General features: G+C 44.9%; 1 protein-coding gene across 1 annotated transcript in view; it reads right to left on the reverse strand.

Annotated features, from left to right (window-relative positions):
• LARS2 (leucyl-tRNA synthetase 2, mitochondrial) overlaps nucleotides 1-22876 on the reverse strand; it is a 267199-nt gene that overhangs the window by 117053 nt on the left and 127270 nt on the right. The window contains 5 exon segments of the mRNA XM_029589600.1: nucleotides 4437-4552; nucleotides 5166-5270; nucleotides 6038-6050; nucleotides 6052-6198; nucleotides 21682-21789. Of these exon segments, the coding sequence (XP_029445460.1) occupies nucleotides 4437-4552; nucleotides 5166-5270; nucleotides 6038-6050; nucleotides 6052-6198; nucleotides 21682-21789 (489 nt within the window).

Raw genomic sequence — 22876 nt, forward strand, 5'->3', positions numbered from 1 at the left:
CTGTGGGAGAGTCCCGCGGTCCTCACACCAGGCCTCAAATACTCTCCAGATCCAGATGTAAGACAGGGATGTGGAGAACTTGCATGCTCAGAGCAGGGTGTCAATCACTGCCTTTGAGTGACTGTGCTTCTTTGGGCTAGTCCTTTCAAGGGCCAAACCATAAGAGAGAATCGAGATGGATCTTCTTGGAGGATCAGATCCTGCCGGAGAGGGTCCCTGTGTGGAGGTAGGCACAGAGGGTTCCCCGCAAGTAGCCTTCGCATATCTGCGTACCGTGGTCGTCTTGGCCAGTCCGTGGCGACTAGTAGAACTAGCCCCCTATGTTGCTCAATCTTTCGGATGACTCTGCCCAGTAATGGCCATGGAGGGAAGGCATGCAGAAGATCTTCCTCTGGCCAGGTCTGGACGAGAACGTCGATTCCTAGGGATGTGGTTCTTGTCTGTGGCAGAAGAACCTGGGAAATTGGGCACTGAGACGGGTGGCCAGGAGATCCATGGCTGGGAGGCCCCAGTGATTTACTATCAGTTGGAAGGCTGTGGCCGACAGCGTCCATTCCCCCGGGTCCAGGGTCTCTCTGCTGCAGTAGTCTGCTGAGATGTCTTTTCCCGCGATGTGGAAGGCAGAGATCCCTTGAAGGTTTATTTCTGCCCATGCCATGAGGGGTTCTATTTCCAGAGACACCTGCTGGCTCTTTGTTCCTCCCTGACTGTTGATATAAGCAACTGTTGAGGCGTTGTCCGACATTATCCTGATTGATTCTCCACGGAGTCTGTGGCTGAATTGCAGGCACGCTAGTCTGACTGCTCGTGCTTCAAGTTTATGTTCCAATCCGCCTCTTTATTGTTCCACTGTTCCTGGGTCATCAGTTCCTGACTGTGGGCTCCCCAACCTCGCAGACTCGCATCAGTAGTGAGCAATATCCAGTTCAGTGGGGATAGGCTTAGTCCTCTGCTTAGGTGGTCTTCCTGTAGCCACCCTTGGAGCTAGGGCAGACCTCTGCTGGTAGTTGGAGGTGAATTAAGTAGTCCTGGGACAGTGGGTTCCATCGTGACAGTAAGGAGCGCTAGAGCGGGCACAAATGGGCCCTTGCCCAGGGAACGACCTCCAGGGATGATGCCATGAGGCAGAGGGCTTGATGCATTGGTCATCAATTGTTTCAATTGTGCCATCAATTTCCTTCTCCTCATAGGGGGGAGGAAGACTCTGTTCTGTTAGGCGTCGAACCAGGATCCCAGGTACTCTAGTGACTGAGAGGGATGTAGACTGCTTTTGCTTCTGTTCATGACCCACCCGAGATCCTGCAGTAGGCTCTTGACTCAGCTGGTCACCTGTCTGCTCTCCTCCAGAGAGTTTATCCAGATCAGCCAGTTGTCCAGGTAAGGATGTAACCAGGATTCCTTCCTTTCTCAGTGCTGCCACCACGACCACCATAATCTTGGTGATCCTGATGGAATGGAATGTGAAGATAGGCTTCGGAGAGGTCCAGGAAGTTAGGAACTCTCCCGGTTGTACTGCCATAACTGAGCGCAGAGTTTCCAGGCGGACGTGTAGTATCCGCTGACAATGGTTGACGTTGTTGAGATCCAGGATGGGCCGGAATGACCGTTCCTTCTTGAGAACGATAAAATAGATGGAATAGCACCCAGTATTTTGTTGGGGCGCAGGAACTGGAGTTATTGCCTTCAGGCTGAGTAATCTTGTTAGAGTGGCTTCCCCTGCCAGTCTTTTGATATGGGAGTGGCAGGGTGACCTAATAAATTTGTCCCAAAGCATGCAGCGGGACTCCAGAGAGTAACCTTCTCAAATGATGTTTAGCATCCATTTGCCCAACGTGATCTCGACACATCTTTGGTAAAAGAGGGAAAGTCGACCTCCTAGTTCCTCTTCCGTGGATGGATCAGCCCCTTCTCCTTGGGGGGCAAGGCTGGAGCCTGCTCCCGGGCCTGTTCCTCTCTGGTCTGTCGGTGCCGAAAGGACTGGGGCCTTTCGGAAGGATGGGGTGCTTGGGACTGTGAGTTCCTGTAGGGCCTAAAGCATTGAGAACCTTTGCCCCTGGCTCTTCTGGGCGAGGGGCGCTGGGACCTTTAACTCCTGTCTTCTGGTAGCTAAGGCAATGGTGGTTCACCCCACTTACTGGCTAACTTTTCCATTTCATTTCTGGATAGGAGATCCTTTTTAAAAGGGCATTCTCGTGAGATTCGCTTTAGGAGTCGCGTCAGCAGGCCAATTTCGCAGCCATAACTGTCTTCTGGCTGTCACTACCGAGGGTACTCCTCAGGCTGAGGTACGCACTGGGTCTGAGTTTGCGTCCATCAGGAAAGCTACTATAGGTTCCATCATCTCGATAGTATATGTTCCGGAGTTATTTGCCTCTCTCTCTCTCTCGAGAGGAGTAAGCAGGAACGTGCCACCAGTGCACAGCAGGAAGCAATCTGCAGTGTCATTGCTGTTGTGTCAAAGGCCTGCTTAAGGAAGGACCTCTGTCCTGAGTGTCTTTTAATGCAGCCCCTCCCTCTATGGTGATTGTTGTTTGCTTTGAGACAGCATAGACCATGGAGTCCACTTTTGGAAAGCACAGGCATTCCTTGGCTGCTGGTTCCAGAAGAGATAAGGCTTCCAAGGCCTGACCTCCCTTAAAGCTGGCCTCCGGGGCATCACACTCCAGGTCAACCAGTTCCTGGATGGCTTCCATCATCGGGAAGTAGTATGAGGCTTTATGAAGGAACACCAGAATGTGCTTCTTTGGTTCCGCCATAGGGTCCGTGCCTGGAAAACCCAGAGTCTTCAGAGACTGGGAAACAAGGGCTGGCAATACATCCTTGTGAGAAACGAAGCATAGTTCGGTATGGTTCCAGGTCTGGAGGGATTTCTCCTTCTTCCAGAGAGCCGTCATCAACCTAATGCAGTCCCTTCTGAGGTATTTGGGTCCCTACCCGGGGGACTCTTAGGCGAGGGAGGGTTTTGTGCTTCCGGCAGGGGTTGAGCCTGTGTTGCAGAAGGGGCTGATTGAGCGTGTACAAAGGCTAATCCCAGGGGGAGTCTGAGTAGGGGCCCCTGAGGTGCCCTCCTGTGGAGAAGTCCTCTCGGAATTGCATAGGTCCGGGGAGCTATCGAGAGTAGTAGCTCCAGACCCTCCTCATACCAGGCTTTGGTCCCCCCTGGGCTTCTTTACAAGGCCGACACAGGCAGGCCTCTAGATCAGGCTGTGAGGCTCTTATGTGGCAGGCTGTGCAAAGAGAGTGCCTTCTGGCCTTCTTAGACGCCGGTGCCATTGAATCTATCTCTAGGCGCACAAGTTTCACTGGGTGCGAGGCTTTGTGCGTGGCCTTAGTTATGCACACGGTAGTATTTGTGCGCGGTTGTAATTAAGCGCACGGTGATTATTTGTGTGCAGCCGTAGTTATGCGCACGGTGATTATTTGTGCGCAGCCTGCGCAGGGAATGCGCTTCGGTGTGCGCGCGGCTAACTTATGGTTGTGCACACAGCCCAGTTGTGCGCATCGCTGTGCATTCAGGTGCACGTGTGACTCTATGGTATGCGCACAAATTATGCACATTGGCCGCCAGAATGTCCTGTGTGTACCGCCGAAGGGAAGGCAAGATGACGCCCCCCCATGAGGGTCTCCATGTGTGTGGATGCTTGCACCGGATCGGGGCCTAGCCTAACCAATGCTGCTTATCCAATTGGTGCACCCTTTCAACTCGCTGGGAAGCAGAGTTGGTACAGCAAACCGAGTTCTGGAGACCTGAATGTAAAGTTTCCTTTTTACCTGGTCTTGTCGCTTACTGCTTGCGCATCGGATGGTCTCCAGCTGCGGGGGGAGAGGGTTTTACCTTCACCGCCGCGCTCGGATGTCAACCGCTGCCTTTAAGCCACTCTGGGGGCTAAGTCCACGCCGGGACCAAGGCTCACCTATGAGGGATCTCGGAAATCTCCTCAGGAATTCGCGACTGGGGGAGGGACCCTTAGGTATCACCGCAGGAGAAGCAGGGCTCGATCTTCTTAAGGTAAATTTTCTTCTTTGTTTTATATTGTTACACTATTATAGTGTATGGAATAGTGTCCGCATCTGCTGGGAGACAGAAAATACTGAAGAGCTAAGCTAACTGCACGGGTATATGCAGAGTGATGTCAGCTTTGAAATCTGACTCCATCTCCCATCTGCTATCAGGAGAGCACTATACCCATTGGTCCTGAGTCCATCTGGCTACACTCTAGGAAAATACCACCACCTTGATTGATTGGTGCGACAATCCATTTCCTTTCTTTGTGAACTGGATCATCTGGGATAGGAACTCACAGCAGAAGTTATTTTTACACAGATTTTTTTAATGGCAGAGGTTATACAGCTGATGCATATCCTCATAATATTCAAGAGCAACATAATACTCCAAAAAAGGGCTATTGCATGGAGGCAAACACAGCAAAACAAACCTCTCCAGAGTTGATAAGTTTCTCTGTTCCATCCGACAGTGTTTCCATCACCTTAGTAAATGAAAGGCCCAAACTCCTCGCTACTACTTCATCTTCCGGATTAGTGCTGGGAATGCCTATCAGACAAAGGAAAAAGTCCTAGCTTTGCGGCAGTAATAATGATTCACATTTATATTACACCATTCATATAAACAAAATCCCAACAGCTTATAGCCTCAGGAATTTAGAAATATATCTATATGCATATTTATTGCTGTTTACTTGTTAAGGCTGCTTGACTGAATTTATTTGCTTTTATGTTTTATTCCATTGTGTATTTTATTCTGTTTGTACACTTCTTTGAACTGGTTTGATTTGGAAAAGCTGTACAAACATTTGTAAATTAAATTAAAATTGAATTTGCAGTCAATGGCACTAATGCACAGTGGTGTACACATTGTATAAGTAACTAGGTTAATAGTATTAATACCTGCACTACAGTAAAAGGAGATAAAATGACTTATTCAAAGTAATCCAACAGTAAGCTGCAGAGACTGGGAGGCAATACTCCCCATTTCTTTGCAAAACATTTTATTTATTTATTTATTTTTATATACCGACATTCGATCTGAGATATCACATCGGTTTACATTCAGGTACTGTAGGTATTTTATATATTTTATACTGTAGGTATATTATACAAAAATATTAGTTTGATTTTTTAAAATAAATATATTTCCTATCACTTACCTATTTTAGTATCAAGATAGCCCTCAAATTCTGATCTTGCAGAGATGACAACAGGGATCTCTTGATTGGTAAGCAAGTTTACAGCAGTCACGGAGGTAAGGCAGTCTGTGAATCAGCACAGGAAAAGGCAATGAAGGCATTGTCAGGACCAGGGTATATCTCACCACTGAGTGACTAGTAGGGCATATCCTTCGCTAACATGGGCTAAGTTCACAAATTTGTTTACACACAGTCCCAGATTTTTGTGTGAACCATGGAAAGAACTGGCATAGTTTTACAAATCTTGGTGATCCTTTTTAGTATTCAAATTTTGTGAAAGCAAACCTTCTTGGTAGAGTTTTTGATGTGTAAAGGGGCTTGGGGGTGGAGTGAAAGTTAATGGTTATATATGAAAGTTATATTGTTTATACTGAACTTTGCTGTAGTCTGAGTAAGCCTGTTTTGAGGCTTCACTATAGATTATTTGATGTAGGGAGACAGGGGTGGTGAGTTTATATAATTTTATTTTACTGCATAATTGTATTTTACCGATGTATGAGTTTTCTTATTATTGGAAATACAGACAGGTGCAGAAAGCTATAGGAACCTCCCCGCCTCTCTGCCCTCAACATCCCCCAGGTTCTTATGCTTGAAATGAAGTCAAGTGGCGACAGGCAAGACCCCTGTGAGGAAAGGCAGAGCATCCCATGGAATGGCGAGTGTGGAATATCTATTTCATAGCTTGAAGCCAATATTTTAACTGTGAAGGTCTCAGGCTCATCTACTTAGCAGGATACATATTCATGCATGTAAAGCATTTTTTGCATCCCAGAAAAAAAGTATTCACCTGTAGAAAAACAACAACAAAAATCCCCCAAAAAAGTAACCCTCACCTCTGCCTGGTATAAACTTGCCTTTGCAGGCTATCCTTTAGACTGCTGTTTCCATGCAGCAATCTGTGGGTTGGTAAGATAGATAAGTGGGAAGCTCCATAAATTGCCTCAGGGGTAAAGGCATAAGCAGGCAGCCTCTCGCCTGTCTCCTTGCCATTAGCCTGATATGAAAGAAAACATGCTTAATGAGGGTTTTTTTCTTAGTAAACTGTGACAAACATTATATCTTACCTAAAAACATTTTTAGCCTAGATCTAGGACCTGCTCTAACCTTCCACTTATAATCTAATAACCCTTCTTCCCTGATTAAAAGCTCACAGTTTTTAAGAGCTTTCTGCAAGATTGCAAAAGTCTTACAATACTCCTCTGTTCACTGGGCGAAGGAAAGCATTAGGAAGTCAATTATAAAAACAGAGTTAAAAATCAGATGCAATTTTTTGCAAAGAAATGAGCACTTTATCAGGGTTCTGTTGTGGTGCTTTCAGCCCTCAATTACAGACATGGCTTGTAATGGAAAGCAGTGAAGAGGCAGAGAAACACTTTTTGACATGTCACACATGATATTCTTACTCTTAAGTTTTTGATTTTTAATCATAGGCAGTTTTATAATTACTAACAACATTAAAAAGCATGACATCTGTGCTTCAGTCCTTACACTTGTTTTCTTAGACACACAGACGCTGTTCAGTTAGATAAAGAAGCTGAGCTACAAGGCTACAGAACATTCTTGAACAGATACAAGGCCAGTTGACATTCCAACTAATTGTGAGCCATAGATAAAGGAAAACTGGTTCTTACCTGTTAATGTTTGTTCCTGGAATACCACAGGATCAGTCTAGACAAGTGGGTTTTGCATCCCTACCAGCAGATGGAGGCAGAGAATAAAACCTTTTCAGGCGCTACTACATAACCAAGAGTGCCACCTGCAGTCCCTCAGTACCCAAGCCAAGATAGAAAAACAAGCTTCAAACTAACTAACCCTCTCCCTGTACAGGGCGAGCAGAGAAGTAATGGTTGATCCCTCTGAACTGGGAGCCCTCAAATCCAAGGTAAAAACTGAAATTTGTACCTTCTGCAATATACATGTACAGAATCAACAATGGTCTTTCGAAAATCAGGGGATATGATTCTAGACTGATCTGTGGTATTCCAGGAATGAAATTTAGCAGGTAAGAACACATTTCCTTTCCTGTTCATACCCCAGATCAGTTCAGACTAGTGGGATATACCCAAGCTCCCCTACAGTGGGCAGGAACCCAAAAGACTCGCTCGTAACACACTCTTCCCAAACATAGCCTCCTCTGGAGCATGTACATTTAATCTGTAATGCTTGGTAAAAGTGTGAAACGAGGACCATGTCATTGCCCTACAAATCTCCTGTAGCGAAACCAACCGACACTCCGCCCAAGAGGTAGCCTGCACTCTCAAAGAATGGGCCTGCAAACCCTCTGGGGCCATCTGTTTTTACACAGATAGGCTGAAAAAATAGTCTCCTTTAACCATTGTACAATGGTGGCCTTAGACGCTTTTTTCCTTTCTTTGTTCTACTGAAAAGGACAAACAAATGATCTGAACGCCGAAGATACCGTAATAAAGACCGACACACATCCAACAAGTGAAAATCCCGTGCATGCGGTGATTCAGGTGATAAATTTAGAAATGCAGGAAGTTCCACTGACTTGTTAATATGGAATGAGGAAATGCACTTCAGCAAGAATGAAGAAGGCACTGTACGCAGAAACACACCATTGTCTGTTATTTGCAAGAAGGCTCTCGACATGACAGCGCCTGCTGCTCTGAAATCCACCTGGCTGAACAAATTGCCACCAGAAAGATAGTCTTCAAGGTGTGATCACCTTTAAAGACCCCTTCACAAAGGCTCAAAGGGAGGGCCACAAAAGTATTTAAGAACCAAATTAAGGCTCTAGGATGGACAAATTCTATGAACTGGAAGACATAATTGCTTCACCCCCTTCAGAAAAACGGATGAGATCCAGATGGCAGGCCAACAGATTTCCATGTACCTTACTTTCGAAAACAAGCTAATGCTGCTACTGAACTTGTAGTAAATTGTAGACCAGGTCCTTCTTCAATCCCTATTGCAAAAAAAGGCCAGGATTTGAGGAATATTCACCTGCAATGGCTCTAGCCCTTCCTCCAAGCAAGACGACGCAAATATTCTCCACACTCGAATGTAAGCAAGCAAAGTGGACGGCCTCCTAGCGTGAAATGAAATAGTGATAACAACTCCAAGTAACTCTTCAATCGAAGCCGCCTCCTCTCAGAAACCAGGCTGTGAAACAAAAGCGATCCGCCCAATTTGAGAATATGTGCCCTTGTTACCTTAACCCTGATGGTTTCATCAGATTGGCTCACCTATCTGCTGCAAGTTGAACGAAATCCACAAATCACGGATGATGCGGCCACTGTGGTGCCACAAGAAACCTCTCTTTCCTGGGTGGTTATGCGCTGCAACACTTGACCGACAAGAGCCCATGGTGGGAACACATACAATAGGATTTTCTCATGGCCACAGCTGAACCAGCTCGTTGATTCCTTCTGAGCCGACCTCCCATCTGTGGCTGAAGAACTGTGCCACCTTGGCATTGCTTTGTGAAGCCATCAAATCCAGCTGTGGACTGCCCCACCTGGACCAAATGAGGGTTAAGACCTCAGCAGACAACTCTCAGACCCAGGGATTCCAACTGCTGCTGCCTGCTGAGGTAATCTGCCTGCACATTTTCTACCTCAGCTATGCAAGATGCTTCTACCCCAGCCAGAAACTGCTCTGCTCAGGCAAACACCACCTGAGTCTCCTGAGCCACCACATGACTCTTTGTCCTGCCCTGGCGATTGATATAGGCCACAGTCATCCCATTGTCCAAGAATACTCTCACCGTCCGACCGCGCACCTGGTGCAGGAACTGACACAGTGCTCAGCGCACTGCCTTTGTTTCCAATAGACCAGGACACTTCTATTGGTGACCAAAGACTTTGGGCCTTCTGCCCTTGACAGACCGCCCACCAACCCTTGAGGTTGGCATTGGTGGTCACAAGTACCAGTCCAAGTCTCCTGCTCCACCCATTTTTCCAACTTGTGGCATGACAGCCACCACAAAAGACTGGATGTGGAGTCTCCCTGTGTTGGCAAGGGACAATGAAACTCCTCCGATAGTGGATTCCATCTGGACAAAGTACCCTCTGTAGATGCTTGCTTGAGCGCAAGTGCCCATGATACGAGTTCCAGCGTAAACATCATAGAACCCCAGGACCTGCATATAATCCCAGGCACTGGGCACCATTAGCCACAGTAAGCTGAACCACCTGTGCCTGTAGCTTCATAATCCTCTCTAAAATAAAATAACTTTGCTAAGTCAGGAATCAAAACCTCACTCCCAAGTATTTCAATGACTGGGATGGAACTAGGTGACTGTTCACTAGATGTATTATCCAGCCCAGCGCTCACAACACCTCCATGACCCACCGAATCGACTGACTGCACCCCATTTTCGACTTCGCTCAGAAGATCCAGTCATCCAGATAAGGATGTAACCAAAATTCCCTTTCTCAGAGGTACTGTCACCACAACTATCACCTTCCTGAACGTTTGCAGAGTTGTCACTAACCCAAAACAAAGGACTCAAACTGGAACTGTTGCCCTAGCACCATGAACCGTAGAAACATCTGATGCCCTGAGCGTATGGGAATGTGGAGATATGCTTCCGTTAAATCACTATTACTGTCCTCAATGTCTCCATATGGAAATGAGGAACACGCAGCACCTCATTGACCTTCTGGGGATCCAGGATTGGATGAAAAAAGTGTCCTTCTTTTTGGTATCATGAAGAAAAACAGAGTATCTTCATTGTCTTAGTTCTTCTGGCAGCACTGACACAATTGCGTCTAGCCTCTGCAGCCACTGCAATGTATCCTGAATCGCCTCCTGTTCAACACAGGATGCACAATGGGACACTACGAAGGCATCTGTGAGCGGCTGAGAAAATTTCAAAGTGTAGCCATTTCTTAGAATCTCCAGGATCCTTTGGTCCGATGTTATCTTGGTCCACATCTCATAAACAAAGAGCTAGTCCCCCTCCGATGGCCTCCACAGAAGAGTGGACCAACCTGACCTCATTGTGAGGATTTACGTCCTCTAGCCCCCTGACTGGAACTATCTCGGGTTGTTTTCTGGCCGCTCTGAAAGAACTGCTGCTTTTCCGAGCTCTGTTTCCCTGCAAACGAAGTAGCCTTGAAGGTACGCAATCTCCTTATATCTCTGAAGTGTGAGTGTGAAGGGAAGTTTTTTTGCCGCTCTTCCCTTCAATTCCCCCAAATGCTTTCATCAGTTGCACCAGATCTTCCCTGAACAACAGTTTTCCTTTAAAGGGAAGATTACACAGTTGCAACTTGGACCAGCTATCTGTCGACCAATTACGCAGAGACCATGCTCTGGGCAGACGTCCAGATCAAATCATACAGTGCATCTGCTATATAGCCCACTCTGGCTTCCAACCGGGCTACCTCTCTGGAATTGGCTGTCGAGGTGGCACCCACGTCCTGCCCCCAATGCAGACAGGCTCTTTGCATAAGGCTATCACAGATTGCCGCTCGAAGACTTAGAGCCGAGACCTCAAATATCCTCTTCAAATGAATTTCCAACTTCTGATCCTGGTCAGTGCAGTTGACCATGCCACCAGAATGGTTGTCTTCTTGGTCACCGCTGACACCGAAGCATCCACCTTGGATAAAACCAACAGCTCCAAAGTATCCTCAGTCAAAGGATATAGCTTTACGAGTGCCCTGACTATTTTAAGGCCTGCCTCTGGAGTATCCCACTACTGGCTCACCAATTTATTCACCTTTTTCTGCAATTAAAAGGCCTTTGGTGGTCCCCCGAAGGCCATCCAGGACCGGATCCACTCCTTCGATATCCGATTGCTCCTGGACTAATTTAATTCCCTGCTCTTCCAGCACCTGGGGGATAAGCAATCTCAATCCTTCTTTGCAGAACAGGCAGACCACCCTAGGGTCATCCCCTTCTGTGACCGGACCTACTCTGGATCATCTACATCCTTGTTATCATCTGGGACAACACCCACAGATCATCATGTGGGTCATCAGAAACATCCGAATTCAGAGACCCGTCATCAACCGCTGCACTGTTCAGGCCCAGCCAGTGGAGCAGCCCCCCCCATCCCGACCCTCCGGCCGAGGCCACCTTAGATCTCTTCAGGTCTCCTGAGATATCAGGCCTAGACAACGCTTACCTCCTGCTCCTCGCTTGGCCAGATAGGTCTTGTGGAAGAGCAAAATAAATTCCATGGAGAAATTCTCCACATCACTGCTCCCGTCAACAGCCGAGGCTTGTTCAGGCTCCTCTTCCTGCTCCAAATCTTCCAGCCCTGAGTGAACCGCTGGATACAGAACGGGAGGGGAATCCCTGGACACCCTGGGAGCTGGCTGCTTCTTACTGCAGTCCCTCTCTTGCCAGACATGATCTCAGCTTCCCCAGGAGCTTCTCCGACGGGCCCATTGACCAGGTGACTTTCCTGCTGCTTGATGTTCTCGCAGAGGTTCCCTCCCCATCCAGCGGCACATTCAGTGCAAAGTGCAGCTGAATTAAGCTGCTTGCGCCAGACTCCACAGGCCCAACAATTCTTCCTGTGCTCTGAGGCTGGCGCCATTACTGCCACGCATGCGGTGCACTGCAGACCTCACAACCACGTGGAGGAGCATAGGGGATTAGCGGGGCAAATCAATTCTCCCGAGCAACCCTGGACTGTTGAGAAAAAAAACATGGCTTTCTGAGTCCTTCTGTCCCCAACGCCTGCCGTCCCTGAACGGCCCGACATAACTGAGCTACTGCAAGATCTCTCTCTCTCTTTTTAGTTTTTTTTAAAGAAACAGAACCCAGTTAGCCCAAACAGCCATAAGCATAATAAAAGGGGTACTTCCCTGCTGTTCCCGGTGGTCGGCAAGGGCAAAAAGACTTCAGGCAGACTGAAGGAACCAGGACCCCTGGCTTTCAATCCCCTGGGTGCTGTGGGTTAAAGCATTTTAGGGATTATCAATGTCCTGCTCACCCTGAGGGATGGCCCACGAAGATGCCTAACACCTCAGGGAGCACTTCTTCTAGATCTTCTTCCTCTTCTTTTCTATCTCCTTTTTTTTTTGGCAGTCTGCAGGTTTGCACCTGTACCGTCTGCTGGAGACAGAAAAATACTGAGGGACTGCACGTGGCTCTCTTGGTTATGTAGTAGTGTTTGAAAAGTTTTTATTCTCTGCCTCCATCTGCTGGTAGGGATGCAAAAATCACTTGTCTGATCTAGGGTATGAACCGGAACAACATTTACATACAAGGCGAGGATAATTAACATGGAGACCAAGAGCAAATTACCATATGGTCATTTGCTTATTTATTTATTTATTTGGATTTATATTCCGCTTTTCACACTTTTTCCAGCGCTTCAAAGTGGATTACATTCAGGTACTATAGGTATTTCCCTGTCCCCAGAGGGCTCACAATCTAAGCTTTGTTTATAATAGAAAGCCAATCATAGAAATTCTGAAAATTATATAACCTCGTTTAGGGGTCTGAACTTTATATCTGTAAAACCTAAAAAAAAGTCTTGTTATTAGTGAATCATTTGAGAGGGAGTTTATGTCGATGCCTCGTGTAGCACTCTGCCTCTCCATAAGGTGCCTTATTATATAATATTTAAGATTTATATTATTTTATAGCATTTAAATAAAAAATCTTTTTTTCTATGTCTGTTGGCTCTAAGTGTCAAAGAAAACCCAAAGCTCAGAGCTTCCCAAACTATTCTCCAAAGCGACTGTATTTTAGCGCTTGGAAATTCACACAACCAAAGCAAATCAGCACTCAAACATAATAAGCAGCTCAAACCTAGCCCCCCAGTCCAGCCTCTCTTCCCCAGATGTTCTCTCACTTTCTACAGCCAATCCTTTGTCATTTCCCTCCTTCTCAAACCCCATCACAGCCAGTCCCTCATATCTCGTAATTCCTTCCTCACCATCAAAGTCATACCTGGGAACTTTTGAATTGTGTTCGCTCTGAGATTGCTGTTGATTACTAGTGGGATGAGGGGGGCACCAGGCTCCCCTCATCCCTCCTATGCCCTGCAGGCTTACTGAAGAAGAGTGGCTGGAGCAGTAAACACAGAGGCTGCAAGCTTTTTAATATTTCCCTGAAGAATTGGCAATTGAGGCAAATTCCCTGAGTCTCCAAGAAAAATCCAGAGTGTTTCCAGGTATGCTCACAATCCATTTTCCCACTCTCTCATCCTCTTCCCAGTCTTACCTCACCCCCTCCAGCCCTTCTCTTACATCCCACAGCTAATGCCCCCTCACCCCCCTACAGCCAAATACTTTCTAGTCATCCCTACTCTTAACCTCTCACTCACAAATCTCCAAACCTCCCTCAGATCCCCCCAAGCTGCTGATCCCTTGCTCAAATTCCCCAAGCCAAACCCCCTTTAAGCCCTTCTCACTAAACCTTTTACAGCCGATTCCCCCTTCAGTTCCCCACTCCACCACCCTTCCAGTGAATCCTCTCGGCCTCAATTTTCCAGCTAAGCCCTCTAACCTCTTTCCCTATAAGTAGTCCTTTCTTCTGAAATGCATCCACTCCACCGCCCATACTGCCACTCAGAGCAGGTAGGAGGAGAAAAGCAGAGATGCCTCAGGCTGTATTCACCTCTCTCTTCAACCCAGAGATGGAGTGTTGTGTTTTGAACTGAGTATGCTGCCTGGATCTGGAGTATCAGAGGAGGATGCAGTTCAAGGCATCGCCACTCACCTTCTCCTCCTGTTGGCTTCAAATCGGTGGTGATGACTGGTGAGGAAAACAGTGGGAACATTTTGCTTAGTCTCAGATTGATGGCAGCTGACGACTGGGGAAGGGAAGGGAAGAGAGATGGTAGAACCACATTGCTCTTTGGGCCAGAAGTGGGTGAAAGAGGATGAACGACAGCTGTTTTTGTCCCAGGTAGAGGCACCATTGTACTTGCCAGTCAGTCACTCAACATCTTTGTAATGTGAGCTGTCTACATGGTAGACAGCTCACATTACAAAGAATACACAGAACTGGCTGTGCATTTTATTTATTTTAAATTCACTAGTACACACTCAAGATTCTAGCAGATAGTTTTGTAATCCAATCTAGGGTCACGTCCCACAGTTTGGGAAATCTTGCCCTAGGATGAATAAAAATAACATAACTTCTTGATATATATAGTATGATGATGGGCTAAGGAAAAGTGAGCCATTTCAATCTAACACTATATTTCAATTTTATTTGAAGACATTTCCTTTTAGAATTTGCTGAGATTAAAGTCTGAATTTTCTGTTGGGAGCAACATTCAAATATGACTTTAAAGTCTCATAGATTAAAAATATTTGCATGTCCTTCACTGCTTGCTCTCTTTTTTCTAATAATACACACAAGGGAGCCAAGGCAATATTTGTGCGCAGAAAATGGGTGCTTAGTGTTGAGCACCTGTTTTCCTAACATACGTCCACCCACTTCTCCTGGGCACGCGATCCAATATTTAAATTAGGGGTCACGTAAAAAAGGAGGCGCTAGGGAAAATGTGTGTGTCCCTAGCACCTCCTTGGCATTGGGAGCACAGGAGAGGTAGCTGTCAAGCGGGTTGGGAAAACAGATACTCAATCTACGAGTGTCCGTTTTCTCCTGCTACTGGCATAGACACACATAAGATACACGGCCTGGACCGTGTATCTTGTGGGTGTCTATTTTTTTTTTTTCAAAAACCTTTTTTGTTTAAACTAGATCTGCTTTATTTGATTCCTCCTATTTAGTATCGCTACGATACTATTAGTAGGAATCACAGAAAGCAGGACTTTACTTTTTTTTCAATGCGCCCTTGAGCATGGCATATCTTTACGCCAACCCCAGGCTGGCGTAAAATTTATTGCGTTGCAGTGGATGTATTGGATGCACGGGAAATTTCTTGCATTGTGGGGATTAGCTAATAGCCTCATCTACATGTGAAGCACCATTTGCTATGTGGTGATTTGGGCACACGTTTTGGATGCACCAATACCTGTATTGCATCGGGGGTTATGGACGCACGTTCAATCATGTGTTAAACTGGTCACTGGTCGCTGCGAACGGTAGTGCATCAGCCCCAATCTGTCATATGTTTAACCAAAAGAATTTTTTCAGTCATCGCAATTGCTTTCACACAAAATTATTTTTTTCCCTAAAGCAACAATTTACTATATATATTTATTTTTTGTTCTTTTGAGTGGCAGTACTTCCAAGGAAAAGCCAGGTCAGTAGAGACATCAGTGTTCAGTTCGGAGTTAACAGTCTGCTTGGGATTAGCAATCTGTTTTTATTTAAGGAGAGTTGTGGGTGGATCCTTGGACCAGTGGCAGATGACCACGCCCCCGGGGGAAGATCACAAAAGGGACCACCGGTCAGGCTCAGAGTATGGAGACAGACACAAACTACTTCTTTTATTAGACAGTATACTGAACCACCAGAGGTGGCAGTGGTGAGCTGGAATGCCCAGCTGGGCTGTAGTCCCTCAGATACTGGAACAGCAATCCCTGGAGGCTGAGCTGTAGAGAAACTGAAATATAGTGAGTAGGCAGGGTATGCAGAGTTCATGTACTGAACCAGATGGAAACACTCACACAATGTCTCATAGAAGCCCAGGAGCTGGAATGTATAGGCCCTCGAGGAGCGAGTACCTGGTTCCAGGGAAAGCTCTGAGAGAGCGATGGTAACTCACTGATGTAGTTGGCAGTGATGACTTCCAGGCAGAAGAGAGTACCGAGTAAGTCTGGGACCAAGGGCCCTCGAGGAGTGAGTACCGGTTCCAGACTGTCACCTGAAAAACAAAGGAGAGAGCGAGGCCCCTGAGGAGCGGGTACCCCTAGTAAGACTGAGGAGGCAGAGTAGCTTAGGTAGAGTAACCCTTGCTAACTCCGAGGAGGCAGAGTAGCTTGGAAAGTCGAAGCGAGTCCGTAGTCATGCCTTTCCTTGCTAACTTGATGTGTTAGCAAATTCTTAGACCTTATATATCTGTCTTGGGTGACGTCATCTTTGGGGGTCGCCCCCGAGGTTCGCGCCATCGCCGGTACTTCAGGTCGGGGCCACGCCGCTCGTGCGCCCCTAGGCCTCCAGGAAACATGGCGGTTTGCAGCGTCTAGCCGGTCCTGGGACGCCGGAGGACTTTGGCAGAACGCCGTGGCAGCCAATCTTCCCGCGGACAAAGAGGGAGGCGCCAAAGAGGTAAGGAGGGCGGAGAGAGGGCGTCGGGAACCGACGGACACAACAATCAGAGAGTCTGTTGGTTATGTATTTCAGGAATAAACAGAAGTGTAACACCCCCACCACTGGGATAAGATCACACTTCCTAGTCCTGGTTCACTCACACTGGGAGGGATTCTGTGGAAAGGGGGCAGGGCACTCCTGCAAGGCCACTGAGAGGGTGTTATAAAAAAAAAAATGTTTTCTCCAGAGTTAGTGCTCCAAAGAAAATGTACTGAAAAAGAAATTATCCAAGTTTCAGCAAATACACAACAAATACCATACAAATCCACAGCAAAGAAAAAAAATCTAAAATCTTCAAAATCACTTTCATATGCACAGGTCGTATGCAACGTACATCTTTTCAATACCCTGAAAATCTATTCCTCCTTCTACTGGTCCGCTATTGTTCAATCCATTAAGGAACTGAAAAGAAGATAAGAATCTCTCTCAAAATTTCTCCAAGTACTCACACTTCAATGAGCTGCCCCAAGACCAATCTCTCCAATTTCTTCTGGTGTTTCTGGTTATCCTTCACAAAGACACTGGAAGCCCATGCTAGAACAACACTTCCTTGCTGCTCCTTAACTGTCTCTCAGCTTTTTCAACAGAACACTCTCTAGAACTAAATCAAATGCTTCGTGGAAGCTCCTTTTTTTCCTGCCCCTTGCACCATCCCTTTAGAAGGGTGGGGGGAGGAGGTCAAAGAATTATCCAGTCCATCACTAAATTCCACACAACCCCTGCATTTTTCCTGAACCTTCCATGTTGGAAAATTCCTTGTTAAAAGTCTAGAACATACTCTAGTGTCTTCAAAGGGGCCATATATAGGTGCAACAGATCTTATCATGGCTCTCTCTTTCCGCACTTTGTAATTCAGTTTATTGGGGCATCTGGCTTTTGGCTCAGTTCTGTGGTCTTGGGAAACACTGACCTCTGGTATTTCTCTGGTACTTCCCCATTTCTTCCAGACCTCTTCATGCTCCCTACTGGGACCTCACCACTTTCCTCACTTTGCTGCCTCGCAGTCTTTTCCTTTAAAGGCCCAGCAAGGCATGGTTGGCTTGGGAGGAATTCAGTCCTTATTGTTTTGTTTCTCCTGGTTTGCCAGTCTTATACCCATTCTGGGTTATGTACACTCACTACCGCAATCCTTTCAATTTATATATTTTATTTTATTTATCACATGGAATATTTGAAACTTGTGTTGTCTGTATATAAGGCCTGTGAATGTTTTATTCTGAGCTGCCTTTATTTTTGAGAAAGCTGGGATAGAAATGCTTTTTTAATAAATAAATAAATACAAACAAACTTGGCTGGTTAGCTGTTAGTGGAAGCGCTGGTGTAGCCTTTTCCGATTCTAACTGACTCTTCACAACAACAACTATTAAGAAAACTATTAAGAGAGCTTTCAGCACTATGTAAATAGTTTTTTTTACTGTAAAATTAATGTAAGTTACTCCTACTCGTTTCATTCCTTCTCCAGTTCCAATTACCCTGTTTTATTGTAACTTTTTGTACCTTTCCACTTGTTATTTGCTTAAGGTTATTACACCCCCTGTTACCTGTAAACCGGCCTGATATGACTGTATCATGAATGCCGGTATAGAAAAGCTTTAAATAAATAAATAAAACAAATAAATAGTCACTGGGGCACTCATAACCTCAGATTTCGTAGGTGACCCACAAGAAGCCATTTAACTTTCTGTTCCTTAATATACCGGTGTAATCCGGTGTCATCACCGTAATAATATTCCTTCTCCTCTCTCTACTTCAGAGACTGTCGTACGGTGTGTGCATGTGCTAAAAGTATGTGTCAATGTGCTCCCTCGAAGAATTTGAAAGCACTGTTCAAAATGAATTACACAATTCAGTCAGAATGAACAGCCCCCATGTACCGAAACTAAACCCTTTCTTAGTTTTTACTTCTTCCATACCAGTGCTAAGTGTACTTTTGTATGAAGCAGGAAGATCCTTTTCTGTAATTTGACCACCTCTGCCCATTTCCCTTCCCCTCTTGCAAGTGTTTCAGTGCTCCAGAATGACTAACGCCAAGCACTCTAGCACTTCTCGAGTAATTGCAAGAATGTCACTCACTTCAACTTTACTACTAAACAAGTAGAGCTGCTGTTCTTCACGCATTTTATTAGATTCTCTTGTCTGTACTGTTTGCAGGAATTCATGCTGATTTGTTATGAACCACATTTGTCTTTTGCTAAATTCATAAACTGGTGTGTTTTTTTTTCTCTCACATTTACTCATAAGCATTCATTTTACATCTATTCAAAGTCCAGACATGCTCTTTCAGTGGAGAAGCAATTACTGTTATCAGAACATTTTGTGACTCACAACCTATTCTTCATTTTGTCTGGAGCTTGTTTTATTAAGAGGAATACACTGGGTACAATTTAACCAGAAAAAAATGCTTTCTTTTCCTGTTGTATTTAACCACTTTTGTAAATAAATGCTGATAAAAATAAAACTACTTTTTTTTATATTTAATATTCTTAGCTTTCCATTCTATGTATTTTTGCAGATAATCGCATTTCTTTCAAGAAAAACCTACTTGAGAAACTTCTCTTTGGAAGCGAAAACTTTAAAAGGGTTCGCCTCGTGTTATACAAAACACTAAGATGGAGCTGGAAGCTTTGAGAGTTATTTTACATAAATCACCAATAAGCTCATTTATTCACCACTGCCAGAGGAAGACTGGGCTATCATTTTGCAGGAAGTTTCCAAAGGGCATGCATTATCCATATTTGTGGAGCTGCAATTTAAGATAATAAGAGACAATGGCACACTCTAGAAATGTTGACGCAAATTTATAAGGCAGCAGATAACTGATGCTGAAGGGGATATGGAAAAGTTGGGTCTTCACCACACGTTTTGTGTGGCTGTATTAAAATTAAATGCTTTAAGATATTGTGCCAAGTTTTATATTGAATATAGCAGAAATTTCTGTTCCTGATGAGATAGAAATCTATATTTAAGATAGGAATTTTATACTAGATGATCAATCCTTTATTGCTAAATTAAATTGATCAGCTACTCTTCGCTAGTAGGATACTTAACTTTAGGAACTAGAAATGCACATACACACCTTGATTCTTCAGTTAGTTCAAGATATGTTGGTAGATTATGGAGATGGAAAATACTGGTGTTTATAACTATCACCACTGAAAAATATGAATTTGGAATCCTTTCATTTGTTTTCAGCGATAAAAAAAAATCAATGTGCAAAATAAGCAATTGGACTCCATACTTAATACAGTAATATACAAGCAATTTTTCTGTTGTGACATGTATATGATGTAATTACTTTACTTACGTAAATAATTCTAACTTTACAATAAACACAATGATGTTAAAAATATTAATTACTTTTCTGGGGTAGCTACCAGTATGTCAGAACATGGCAGTTCATGTAATAAGACACTAAATTTCAGAAACATCTCTGTTAACATAATTACAAAGATTAGGGGGGGGGGGGGGGAAAAAAGCACACAGCTGTGTATCAATTCTGGGTTCATTAATCCTTATCAACTTGTTCATTTCCCTGTTGGGTAGTTCTTGCCTCCTGCCAAAGAGGGCTTCTTGGACTCTCTGGCCTGGATTTATCAAAATGCACTAAATATCGCATGCGATAGGAAAGGGGGCGTGTTTTATGGTAATAGGCAGTTTTTCACAATTGAAAACTTTTTTGCACTTTGCGATAAGTGCCAGAATTGTTGTATTTCCTACATATAACCACTGGAGAGACCATGTTTAGTAGTTTTGAGAGAGAGAGAATATGAATTGCACAAATCTCATCTTTGGGTGAGTTTCCTCTCTCCGAAGGTCATCAAATCTTCACAAGAGAGCACTGTTCTGTTCGTACATCTCATTTTGAATGTCAAAGTGGCCCCTAACCCCTACACTAATACCTAAACCTCACCTCGAGTTACTAGGTGGGCCTCCTATAGAGGTATAAATACCTACCTAGGATGAGGGCATTATGGCTAGTCAGTCTCTCTCTCTTGTTGTAGAAGGGTCCTGATAGCTAGGCTGGCTCTCAAGGAGCTTAAAACAGCATTTGCGAAAACATTGCAAGTGTGATAAAGCCCTATTGCATGGCTTTACGCAAATAAAAAAGGTGTAGTTAAAATACGCATTAAAGCTGTGCGATATGGCTTTGCAAAATTGTGAACCCAGCCCACTTGGTCACAAATCATGCCCCAAACTCCTCCCTTTTTTCTGATTTGCATTGCACCATGCGTTAATGTGCTTTTGCAGGCGTTAAGGCGTTTTCGCATGTGTTAAAGGGGCTTACCGCATGCAAAAATGCCATATAGCACTTTGATAAATGACCTGGTCTGTTTGGTACTTCCAGCTCTATGGCCCATACTTCCTTCTGGTGGCCATCTTGTTCCTGTTTGGGCATCGATAATTCCAGGCTCACAATTTGCATTTTGCCAGAGTTTGGTCTTTGGACAGACTCAGTCCTACATTGTGTTCCTGTTCATTCCTAGATTGCTTCATGTAGCCAACGGTCCTTTGTTGCTTTGTGTATTCAGTTCTCCTGAAGTGGTCCAACACTGCTTCTGTGGGTGTCTTCAGGTCTTCAGGCTTGGGTTCTATTTTACCTCAGTGTGCAACTTGTGGTTCCTATTGCTCCTGCCTAAATCCTACTGGCCACCAGCACCTGAGGGCTCAACCCAAAGGGAAGGTGAATGTTATAGATAGATTCCTATCTTTGCTCTAGTTGGCACCTGCCAGTTTTGACTTACCTGTGCACCACCCGCTCTTGGCTTTGAGGGTTACATCCCTGGCACACTACATCATTACATCTGGTACTGATCTAATATTCACTGAATATTTTTGGAGGATGTCATCATCATCGAGTATGACCACATGCCTGCTTAGTAAGAACAGTTCTATGGTGGCCTGTGTTAGTACAATAATAATGAATATAATGACATTTTCAAAAGCATACCAGTAGAAAGCAAGAAGTCATTATACTAAAATGTATTTAATCTAGTTTTTCTGAGCCCTGGTGAAAATTCTACAATGGAGATGGAGATTCTGGAAAAATCCTCTATTAATAAATAACTCTGCTACTGCCACAAAGTTGTGTGTTACAACTGCTCCCAACATTCGATCTTGCAGTATCCTCCTAAATGACACCTTGTGAGACTTTTACGGCATAGAAAGTTCAGAGATTTCAGCACAACTGCCATTTACTAAGGAAAGGATATGCTAAAGAGTCTTTCACTGACTGTCTATGATTAAGACAGTCAGTGAAAGTGAAGAAACTCCAGGTTACCCTTACAATCATGATGCCAGATAACAACTAGTGACCTACCTTCAACATGAAGTCATAATAACAACCGGTGCAATCTCCTATCCAGTTTGCTTGCATTGCTTTCACACCATACCACTGAGGAAGCTCAGCCAAAGCATCTTGCATGGCCTGTCAACATATATAGGAACGATTAAGAATATACTTATATTACACACAAAATTGAACACTTGCTTGAAAAGAAAATGTACATGGATGCTCAAGCTTCTCAGGAAAAGTTTCTAAGAAAACAAGTGTTTGAAGATAGTGGATGGCTCTTATGCTAGGTTCTTTGACCTAGTAGTTTTTGCCTGCGTCTTTGGATTTCAAGCCCTATTAGGGCTATGGCGCTGATCGCCTCCATTATCTGGGATTTCCCACTATTTTTACGTCACTTCCTATGTATTCCAGTCATCACAGTAATAGTTTTTGACCAAGGGTCACAGATCTATAATTCCCTCCATAATTCATTAAGCATACACCCTGAGTCACTGCTGAGCCATGGCCGAGGCTCACTGTCTTTCTCACAGGGACTGTGAAAGCTGACTCCACAATTTTTCAGGCTTCTTAAAAATTTAGGCACATCAAGACCTAATTTGCTTGCTCAAGTTTTGACATTTGTTTTGGATATGTACAATCCTCTATGGATGCACTCTCTCTTCTAAGTGGAATATGCAGGATATAAATTGTAGAATGAAAGCCTAATGAAAAAAGGGATATACTGGGGACATGGCGATGACATCATTGTGATAAGCTGCTCTCCTGTCCTGCTCCCTTGAAGCCAGTGGTGTTTTAAATGTATTCTAAGTTTCCTGCCTAAGTCGGTCCTCTTTTTAAGCGGCACCAGCGGAGAAACATGAGGGTAATTTGGCGGCTGCTGTCGTGGTGCAAATGGCTGGGCACACGAAGAAAGCTGATGCTGACAAAATTTGCAGCGGAGATGACAAAATGGGTTTTGGGATGACATCACAGATTTCCTAGATGATATTCTTAGGGGGTGAATTCCCTGGTCTGGGCTGCTACTCTACCTGCATATCATGGATAGAAGTGCCCAGCTACCACGGGGGGGGGGGGGGGGGGGGGGGGGGGGTGCGCTTCTCCCTGCAATTCCCAGCTCAGCTTAAAGTCTTCTATAATGGGGAGTCGCGACTTTTGGCCATGAGTGCTGAGGCCAAGGATTTGTTGTCCAGCTTGTCTGAATGGTGGGCACGGCAGTCGG

Source organism: Rhinatrema bivittatum, chromosome 2, assembly GCF_901001135.1.
Source record: "Rhinatrema bivittatum chromosome 2, aRhiBiv1.1, whole genome shotgun sequence".
NCBI classification, from domain to species: Eukaryota; Metazoa; Chordata; class Amphibia; order Gymnophiona; family Rhinatrematidae; genus Rhinatrema; species Rhinatrema bivittatum.